Source organism: Pteropus medius, unplaced genomic scaffold (assembly GCF_902729225.1).
Source record: "Pteropus medius unplaced genomic scaffold, Ma_sr-lr_union100, whole genome shotgun sequence".
NCBI lineage: Eukaryota > Metazoa > Chordata > Mammalia > Chiroptera > Pteropodidae > Pteropus > Pteropus medius.
In genome coordinates this window covers 67659-78973 of record NW_024351729.1, presented here as the reverse complement: position 1 = coordinate 78973, position 11315 = coordinate 67659, and the positions used below count along the sequence as shown (strand labels likewise).

Sequence of the window (11315 nt, the reverse complement as noted above, 5' to 3'; positions counted from 1 at the left end):
CTTCCCCTGCTCTATATTAAAAATTTTGGTACGATCATGTTTCTTCTTAAACCGTGTATTTTTTGTCTTCCAGAATATCCAAGGTGACAATTATGCAGAGAAATGAATCCTGGCTCATGTACACAGGAGAAGACATTTCTCTACTGGCTGTCCTGCTTTTTTCGGTGAGTCATCTCTTCTTGGGTGGCCCACTGGCATTGTAATACTACACACCTATTTCTGTTTCGTCATTAGAGCAAGTTGACAGTGGGACTTTCAGCTCTGTGGCAGGCAGCTGGAGGATCTCCTGACAGAGCTCAGAACCCAACAGCTGCACCACTACTTACTCTTTCAAGGAGACGGGCTTGCCTTTCTCTGCTTCCTTCCTCAGGTTTCTCACCAACACATCTCCATAGTGGCTAAGGATGGGGAACATCTAGACACAAAGTATAACGCCACTTGAAGTTAAATGCCAAGACTCAAGTGCTAGAAGTACCTGTTTTTTATAAATATGAAGAAGTAGATGACATTTTATAATGAATTTTATAATGTCACTGCTAGGACAATTTTTAGAAAGCTCAAATTCAGTACACTACCTCTTGTAAAGAAACTGTTTTACTTTCTGTTTGTTCTTAGATGAATTCTTTACGTTTCAAATTAAATGTTTTTGTTTTTTTTTCTTTTCTTACCTCCTTGAGTTTTCCACTGGTGAAGGTTGGAGAGAGTAACGTTCGCATTCTCTTCCAGTTTTCGTCTTCAGCCACAGATAAGGCATTTTTCATAACTCCAACTGGACCAAGAAACTAAAGTTGAAAGTAAAAGACATTATTCCTTACATAAGTTTTGGAGGTCTCAATAGCTGTGGACAATTTATAAAATGGACATAAATTAGTCAACAAACATTTAGTGATTGTCTACTTATTAGCAGACCCTATGCTAGATACTCAATATATATTTATTCCAAATGTCTAGCCTTCTGTGATGGTGGAGGAGACATCCAGCCACCCAATGTGGTATCTAGCTGTTATATTACAATCTCTTTTTCAGTGCAAATGACCCCCGTGGCAGAGAAACTCTCTTCCAGGGGACTAGATAGGAATAAAATATAGTACACCTTCCAGGGTCGTGTAGCATGGAATGACAGCCTTTGTAAACTGTATGTTGCCTCAGACCAGTTCTAACTTTACTTATAACTCCAGAATGAGCAACCAGAAAAAGAGATGGCTTAATATGGTGATTTGTTTATAAAATTGTAGTTAACACGTAAAAGATAAAGAATCTATTTGCTGTTCTGAAAAAAATGATAGAATTACATGAAAATCCTTTTCCCTTACATTTTTCCACCAGGGATAGAAAGAAAAAGAAAGAGGTGATTTTATTTCTCAGCTTGGAACTGGCCTATGAAGTCAACCTGCTTGAGACTCTTTCATCTTCTAACTCTATATTTTGTTTTAAAATGAGTGTCTCCAATACACATTCATGATAAAAACTCACCAAACTCACCCAGAGAGGGAAACGTCCTCAAATTGTTAAAGCGCATCTACGAAAACACCCTCAGCTAACATCACAAGGATGAAAACCTGGAGAGACATCACCAAGATGGTGGAGTAGGAGACTCTAGCCTCCATCACCCCACAAGAAACAACCATTAGACAGCTATCCACAAACAAATAAAGGTCTAGGAGAGCTCAGGAGTTTACTTAAGAAGATCAGCAACAGAGTGAAGCAAAACTCCTGAAAATAACTATACAAAGTGAATAGGAAGAAGAGTTTAATTTTGCCTGCATCATCCCATTGGTCAGGTCATCACTGCTCAGTGACAAGAGGAAACTCTCCAGCCTGAGAGACTCCCCTTTGTTGAGTAAAGAAGAATGGGGCGAGTGACAATTTCCCCCAGCCTTTCAGGGCAGAGCACAAATGACCCGCTTTGGTTTCATTACACCCACTATATCGCATAGATAAAGAGCCTGGAGGTAGCTAAGAACAAAGAAGAGAAGCAACTACCATATCAGTCATGCAGCAGAAATGATCATGATTTTCTGTATCCTTCTCTGCAGAAGACCTAAACAGACTTTGCTGCTGTGGAAACAACAGCCAGCACAAACTCTGTGAGCCCCCTGCAAATTTTCCTGCTAATAGCCCCAGTGTTTTTCACGTTTGCAAACTCCAGCAGACTGAGCCTTGCTCTATCACTCTCCACTCTCACCAGAGCTACTCCATGAAGTGCCACCATCCTGAGCCCAGGATCCACGCCAGCAGCCAGCACTGTCATATGTGGCTGGGCATGTGCATAACACCAGCCTAGTCCCCTGCATCTATTCAGGTGCCTGGAGTTAACCCTGACTCCTGTCAGTGGACTAATCTGCCACATGTGCCCACAGCTACCCCTTGTAGCTACACACCTGCACAGTGTCAGCCTCAACACCAGAAACCAGCCTCTACTGCTCTGTGTCCACCTGAAGCTAGCCCCTGCAGCCATGTGAATGTACACGATAGCCTGGACACTCAATTCTACTTCTGTGCCCACCTTTTCCCCCAACCCCTGCCACTGGTTCTGGCCCTTACCATTGGTCATGTGCCTGCAGTTCACCCTCACTGATAAACATTTGCATACCATCAGCTTTGGCTATCATTGCTGCCTGACTGAGTCCCTCACTGCAGGAGTTGTTGATCCTGCTAAAGACCCTAATAGCCCTTGCCGCTACTGTGAACCCTCTAAAGCATTTGCTGCCAAGGATCATGCAGTTGGTGATGTGGTGAACCCCAGGTGCCTGGGCCAGCCATGCCCTATTGACCTGGAGCCACTACATCCCCATACAATATCAACTTATATCACTATAGTGGGGGTCACAGTACACTCCAGTATGGCCCAGCCCTAAAGTAAAGGTCTTTCCTTACTGAAGTTAGTTCATAAAGTCTGTAAAAGGAGACCACTTCTTCAAATGAGCAGACGCTATTTCAAGACTACAGGGATCACGAAGAATAAAGGAAAGATGACACCACCAAAGAACACAATAAACTTATAGTAACTGTTCCTCAAGGAAATGAAGATCACAAATTACATGACAAGGGATCGAAAATAATTGTTCTAAAGAAGCTCAGAGAGCTACAAGAAACACAGATAAAAAATTAACAAGATCATTTGATGTCATGTTCCCTGATTCTTTATGATCCCTATGTGTTCCAATGGTGTGTGTGCATTGGTATTAACCAATGTTATCTCAATGAATTTAATCTTAATAAGTTTAACAAAATAGGAAAAATTACAAAAATTAGAAGTACCACAAAGAGATATGAAACATAAAAAATTACAAAAAGAATATCTGAAGCTTAAGACTACGATGACTGAATTAAATAAATGCAGCATAGAGCTGCAAGAGCAGACTCAATCAAGCAGAAGAATCAGTGAACTCAAATACAGATCATTTAAAATTATCCAGTCAAAGGAAGAAAAAAGAAGGAAAAGGAATAAAGAAAGGCTTTAGGATTATGGGATACCATTAAATAAAACAATATTCACATTATTGGAATCCTAGAAGGAGGAGAGAGAAAGGGGCAGAAAGCTTATTTTACAAAATAAATTAAAAATAATGTATTTTTAAAACTCCCAAACCTGTAAAAATACATGGAACCCTGGCACGTGAAGCTCAAAGATTTATCTAGAAAGACCTCAACAAGACATTAAAATAACACGGTCAAAAATCAAAAGCAGAGAATCTCGAAAACAGCAAGAGATCTTCAAGTTGAAAAGAACGATACTAAGCTAGTAACATGAAATCATATGAAAGTATAAAACTCACTGGCAAATGTAAATAGTCAAATTCAAAATACAGTAATATTATTATGGCAGTGGACAAATAAATCATTTATAACTCTAGCGTAAAGGTGAAAAGACAAAGTAATTACAAATAAGTATAGCTAAAATAATTTTAATGGACATACCATATAAAAAGATATAAATAATGACATCCAAAACAAAATGGGGTGAGGGGGACAGTAAAAACATTTAGTTTTCAAAAAGAGCAAAGTTAATTGTTATCAGCTTAAAATAGACTGTGATATCCATAAAATATTTCAGGTAAGACTCCTGGTAACCACAAAGCAAAAACATCTAGTAGGTATAGAAAAGAGAAAGAGAAAGGAATGAAAACATACACTATAGAAAATTATCAAACCCTAAAGAAAGACAGTAAGAAGAGAGGAAGAAGGAACAAAGAATCTGTGAACACCCGGATTAACAAAATGGCAATAGTAAGTCCTTGTCTATTAATAATTTCTGTCTATATAAGTGGACAGATGAATGAATAAAGAAAATGTAGAGTGTGTATACATACAAATATACATACATACATACATACATACATACATACACACAATGGAATTTTACTCAGCCTTAAAGAAGAAAGAAATCCTGCTATTTGCAACAACATGGAGGAACCTGGAGGACAACATACTAAGTGAATTAAATCAGACACAGAAGGACATATATTACAAGATTTCACATATATGTGGAATCTAAAAGAACAGTCAGACTCATAGTAACAGACTAGAATGGTGGTTATCTGAGCCTAGGAGGGAGGATATTGATCAAAGGGTACAAATTTCTAGTTATAAGATGAATAAGTTCTGGAGATCTAATATTCAGCATGGTGTCTATAGTTAACGACACTGTTGTATACCTGAAATTTGCTAAGACAATAGATCTTAAGTGTTCATACCACACACCAAAAAATAAAAATAAAAAGCTGACTATGAGAGGTGATGGATATGTTAATTCATTTGTGGGAATCATTTTATAATGTATGCATATACCAAAATGTCACATTATACACCTAAATACATACATACACTTTATCTGTCAAAAATAAATCTATAAAAATTTCAGAACAGAGAAAGACCGAATGCTTCCCCCTAAGATCAGGAATAAGGAAAATATCTCCATTCCCACCACTCTTATATAACATCTTACTGGCAGTCTTAGCTAGTGCAGTAAGAGGACAAAAGAAAAAGAAATAAATGGCATACGGATTGGCAGGAAAAAATTCGAACTGCCCCTATTTTCAGTGACATGATTGTCAATGCAGAAAATCTCAAGGAATATAAAATGAAAACGTCTAGAACTAACTAATATTAGCTCAGCAAGATTGTAGAATACAAGATCAACACATAAAAATCAATAGCATTTGTATACAATTACAACGAATATCTGAAAATACATTGAAAATATAATATCATTTACAATCACTCCAAAGAAAATGAAATGCTTTAGGAGTAAATCTAACAAAACATGTATAAGATTTCTATGCTGAGAACTACAAAATATTGCTGAAAGGAATCAAAGCAAACCTAAATAAATGACAGACATACTGCTTTCATGGCTTGAAAGACTTGACCTAGTAACAATATAGATTTTCTCCAAGTTGAAATATGATTAATTTCAATTCTTATCAAAATCACAGCAGTTCTGGAAACATAGATCAGCTTATTCTAAATTTGTATAGAAAGGCAAAGGACAGAGAATAGCTAAAATATTCTGAAAGAAAGTCTACATGCTGAGACTGATTATATAGCTACAGTAATCAAAATTGTGTGGTAATGGTAGAAGATAGATACATAGAACAATGAACAGAACAGAGAATGAGAAATCCACCCAAATAGGCCAAACTGATTTTTGACAATGGTGCAAGGGAAGGGAAGCCTTTTCAAGGAGGAAGGGAAGCCTTTTCACAGACAGTGCTGCAGCTATTACATACCCACAGGTTAAAAAAGAAAGAAAGACAAGACAAGACAAGACAAGACAAGACAAGACAAGACAAGACAAGACAAGACAAGACAAGACAAGACAAGACAAGAAAAGAAAAGAAAAGAAAAGAAATAACTTTGATCTCAACCTTTATACAAAAATTGGAACAAAATGGATCACATACTTAAATGCAAAACAGAAAACTATATAGCATTTAGGAAAATAGGAAAACGTCTTTGGGGCCCAGGGCTAGGTGAAGAGTTTTCAGACATGGCACCAAAGGCACAACTCATAAAAGGAAAATTTGATAACAATTGTCTTCATCAAATGAATGTTTGTTTGATAAAGACCCTGAGAAGAAGAAAAGAGAAGCTACACACTATGACTAAAAAAATAATAAGAGGGAACCTTATGGTGATGGAAACGTTCTGGATCTTCATTGTGGTAGTAGTTACACAAATCTACATACATAATAACTTTTCATAGAGCAACACACACACACAAATGACTGCACATAAGACAGATGAAATCTAAATAAGCTCTGTGGATATACCAATGTCAATGTCCAGCTTTGATATTCTACTGTAGTTCTGCAAGATATTACCATTAGGAGAAAGAGAATGAAAGGTACATGACATGAGACCATCTTAAATTTTTATTGGCTACCTCCTGTTAATCTGTAACATTTTCAAAATAAAAATATGATAAAGAAAGAAAGAAAGAAAGAAAGAAAGAAAGAAAGGAAGAAAGGAAGGAAGGAAGGAAGGAAGGAAGGAAGGAAGAAGGAAGGAAGAAGGAAAAGGAAGGAAGGAAGGAAGGAAGGAAAAGGAAGGAAGGGAAGGAAGGAAGGAAGGAAGAAAGAAAGGAAGAAAGGAAGAAAGGAAGAAAGGAAGAAAGGAAGAATGAATAAATGCCTACCCTCCGGTTTGTGAACACAGGATAACATTCTTTCACTAGTACTGTTTTGATCATGTCTGGATCTGTGATAGCCAATACAGGCTGTCGACCATCATAGAACCTGTTTAGGGAAAACAGAGCTGATTAATTTTAAGAAGCCAGTTTCTGTAGTTGGGGTCACTCTGGAAGTCCAGACTATAATTCGCTATTGTATAATTCATATTTCTAGAAATCATGGTCAGCAATAGCATTAAGTGGTATATAGATGAGTATTTCCTATATCATTCTCCATAGTTTTTTGATTCTTTATTTTATTATCAAAAAATTAATTAGGCTAGTAAATAGTCAAAGCAAGTAAGTTATCTGAGAACAGAAAAATGAGAGTCCACCCACTCAGTCATTAAAAAATATACTTTTGAAGATATATCACAACATGAAAAATGCCTGGACTTTCGGTGGTAAACACATAATACAATATACAGATGTCAAATGATAATGTACACTTGGAAATTATATAATTGTATTAACCAATGTTATCCCAATAAACTTAATTTAAAAAAAAAAACACGAAAAAAGCATATGCCTTCATGTTAGAGGAAAAGTGTAGGCATACTGGTCACAAATATGTAAAAATGTGTCTGCAAATGAAAAAGACTGAAATGCTCAAAAAAATATAGTAGGAATATGAATGATTTCTTTACCCTATTTTCTAAAATTTGTTTACTAGTTTACAATTTCTTAAAGGGAATAATATTCTAAATATTAAGGAGGAGTCCTTATTAGAATCAAGCTTAGGAAAATTGGAAGGACAAAGAGAATAAAAAATACAGAGGAAAGTCTGGCTCTGTGGCTTAGTTGGTCAAAGCACTTGTCTACTAAAACGCAAAGGAGTACGTACAGTTAATTTTTAAATGTTTTCTTTTTATTATTTATATTTATTCTATATATAGGCCTAAGGGGCCCTCAGGTCCATGTAGGTGACATCTGTCAGAGGAAGCCCAGCTTTGACACACGTACCACAGAAAGTTGACTTCCTATATGATACATTCCAATTTGACTTGTCCTGACTGGTTTACTATAAGTTTAATTACATTGTCCTATGCATTTTATTTTTTCTTATAAATCATTGCATTACCTAGAACAAAAAGGAAGATTTTCCACAAGGCTTACCTATTCTTTTGTTGGCTTCTCAGAGGAATTTCAAATGGTTTAATGAACATACATTAAAATGAAGGGTGAGAACCATTGCACTTAATACTGCCCATTTCAAAAACATGTTCTAAAAATCAGAAGGTTTAAGTGGGTGTAGAGTACATTTAGTACAGTGATATAAGTTATTGAGGTGGCACTTAGAAGATGAGAAGTGTGGAGAGGTAAAGCCTTCTCCCACTTGCTTTTATCAGACAAGCACGCCACAACATCTCCCCCGCTGCTCTCACTAAAATACTGGATGCTCCACAGGGAAACGGCAACTGCAACTGCCCGAGGTAACTCTGTAAAATCCTCCAGTCCATCAGCCCACCAAGAAATAGCGTGGTTTAGAAATATCCTGTATCTCACATGGAAGCAACCCAAGTGTCCTACGATAGATGATCGGCTAGAGAAGCTGTGGTACATATATACAATGGACTATTACTCAGCCATAAGAAGAGATGAAATACTGCCTTTTGTGACAACATGGATGGACCTCGAGATAATCATGCTAAGCGAAATAAGACAGACAAAAAAGTTGAAAATCACATGATATCACTTATATGTGGGATATAAACCTAAAAGCAACAAATGAACAGGACAAACAGAGATTCATGGACTTGAAGAATGGACTTGTGGTTACCAGAGGGTAGGTGGTGGGGGAGGAGAGGAGAGGTAGACAGGGTAAAGGGGATCAATAATGGGGGGATAGGGTAGGGTGAAGTGGGTAAAGGGGATCAAACATATGGTAGCTGAAGGAAACTAGACTTTGGGTGGTAAACACAACAGAATATATAGATGTCAAATTATAATGTACACCTGAAAATTATATAATTGTATTAACCAATGTTACCCAAGTAAGTTAATAAAATACATACATACATACATACATTCATATATACATACATAAAATCAGTATACTAGAGTAGATAAGCAATACTTGTACAAACTAAATTCCTATTGAAAAGCCTTAGCTTAAAATTGAAAAATAACAAACTCCACACTGTGGAGAAAGTAAAAAAGCAGAAATGGTTTACTATTCTGTTTACCTTGGTTTACTATTCTCTTTACCTAAACCCACAGCTATTTTTCAAAAGGACATGTAAATCAAATTTTAATTTAAAAATGTTTGGCTTTCAATTAATAGTGAATCTTGTGGGAAAGGAGGAATGACATGCATTTACGAGCTTATATTAGAAGGGTCTGAAATCATGGATTTTATCCAATTACAGGTGACCCAAGGAAGAGAAAATGGAGAAGAGGGGATAATGAGGACCTGGACAGAGAGTGATGCTAGGAGTCCCTAGGCCATCAAAGTCTGGAGAGCAGTGCTAACCTGCAACTCTACAGCTTGATTCAGATCACAGACCAGATACCTGGCGACCTATCAGATTCCTGGTGGGGAAGCTTCCAAAAGCTTTGTAATAGGTGGCTTCATCCCAAGAGGCTTTGGGCTGAGACTGTGATCCACAAACTGGGCAGGGGTTTGGGGTGGCAGGGAGGAGGGCTTCATCATAACAGCAAGTATGTCCAGCAGAAGTTTCCAGAATACTCACCCCCACATATTTCCATACTTTTTAAAACATTTCTTGTCAAAATCCCATAAACCCTACAAGGAGAAACAAAATTAGATTATTACTCCAAATGTGCTAAACCCTACCTCTAATTGGGACAAAAATTACTCGACTCTCTTGAAATCAGGCTTCCTGTCTCGAACTGGCAGATAGACGGAAGCCTTATTCAGAGGTGTCTTGGAGAACAGATGGAAAACAGAGGAGATAGTTGAAACGGAGAATTAAAATCAGTCTTGAATTTTCTCCAAGTAGTGTAGATACTGAACCACTTACCCCTTGTCTATGATACTAAGTAACTGCTTGTCTTTCTGAAGGGTTTTTGATGTGCATGTGTTGTCTCTGAAATTGAGGGACACTAAGAATAACCTGCACACTCTTTGATCTCCTGGTTAAGGATTCTTTTCATTTATCTCATGACCCACCTCTAGAATTCTAACAGAATTAGTAAGTTTAAGATACCAGTGATCTCTTTTAGCCTAGCGGAATTAAACAAGTCTAAGGCATGTGTGTTGAGTGAGATATTGAGTGAGGGAATGACAAACGACAAAGTGAATTTGCCTTCCAGTTTTCCAGCTCAGAACAGAAAAGATAAGGAGATGGCATCCTCCACGAGGGCAGAGCAAATTGAAACACTTTCTCTGAGTTTTTCTTCTGTAACTTAAAAAGTAAATCTTCCTGTAGCTGTTTCATCTATGATCTGTGACGTTTTAACTATGAAAAAGAAAGTCCTAGAAATGTAGCCTTGGGGCATATCTATAAAGAGTTGATTTGAGAAAGGTGGAAAACAATCATTGCTTTTTCAGAGGGGAAATAGTGTGGGATCTATTTAGACTAATGGGCCACTGAAGACCAGGAAAATTAGGATCTGAGCTACAAGCTTCTGGTCTGCGGGAAAGGAAATCCGAAGCAGAGAGCAGCCTATATGCAAGGCTTTGCCTGCTGGCCACCCAGACATGAGCTCATAACCTTCTGTCCTGGAATCAGGGCATGGGTGAAGTATCAGGGTTGGATTAACCATGAAGATACACCATAATTCACAGTCATGTGTCATGTACTACATTCCATTCGGTTAAATTAAATTTTTAATAATTTTGTCAAATCTCCATTCTAGTGATTCATTATAGTAATTCTGTTTTTTGCTTTTTTTAAAAAAAAAACACAACAACAAAACACAGAAGTCATTTATGGTTTAAATAGTCAATAGATGGCCACCATCGTGTCAGTTATATACACTCCGTGCTCAGACTCACCCATAGGGCACCACCTTTGAGGATAAAGATGTAAAGCCGAAAGCTTTTGTTCCATCTCTCAAGTCCACCAAAGTCATCATGGGCAGCAAAGGGTGAGATAGGCCCATGGAAATAACAGCAGAATTTAGCAGTTCTTAAGAGAATTCAAGAACATCTGTGCAAATTACCCGATGGTGAATACTTGAGTTGCCTAATACACTGAAATCTCAAAGCTATCCAGGACGAAAAAAAAAGTGAGGGGCTACCAGGAGCCTCTACCTTCTTGGGACTCTGCACCTGGCAGAAAGAAAATCCTCACCGCGATGCTCACAAGTTGAAACATCAAGTCCTGTGCCAAATCAGCCAGAGAACTCTCTGTCCAACTGAGGCAAAACCTGAGGCTCCTAACAGTAATAGAGCCCTGGGGTACCCTGGCCCTGTGCTGAGTCAGGCATGTGATGCCCTTGTGTTGAGTGGGGCATATGATGCCCCTTCTGGAACAGGAAGCCTCAGAACTTCTTCCTGAGGAGTGCATTTTTCTATAGAACACAGCTGGGCTTTGTAACCATAAGAAACAAAAGAGAGAGCTCGAACAACACTCACCTTTCGATAGGCCAGAATAGTTCCAAAAAAAGGCAGAGGTGTAGGCCCAGGAATTCCTAGCTTCTTAAATAGTCCATGTGTAGAGGTCCCATATCTACA

At 37.7% G+C, this 11315-nt stretch overlaps 1 protein-coding gene across 3 annotated transcripts in view; it reads right to left on the bottom strand.

The window, feature by feature from the left end:
* LOC120587429 (cytochrome P450 3A12) overlaps nt 1-11315 on the bottom strand; it is an 89074-nt gene that overhangs the window by 18595 nt on the left and 59164 nt on the right. The window contains exons 2-6 of one of the 3 annotated variants that reach the window (XM_039844159.1): nt 11217-11310; nt 9367-9419; nt 6641-6740; nt 669-782; nt 327-415 (exon numbers count right to left, since the gene is read on the bottom strand). The exons of 1 other annotated variant lie outside the window; for it this stretch is intronic. In XM_039844159.1, coding sequence (XP_039700093.1) covers nt 327-415; nt 669-782; nt 6641-6740; nt 9367-9419; nt 11217-11310 — 450 coding nt within the window. The remainder of the gene's footprint in view (nt 1-326; nt 416-668; nt 783-6640; nt 6741-9366; nt 9420-11216; nt 11311-11315) is intronic. One more of the 3 variants, XM_039844160.1, reaches the window with a different exon arrangement.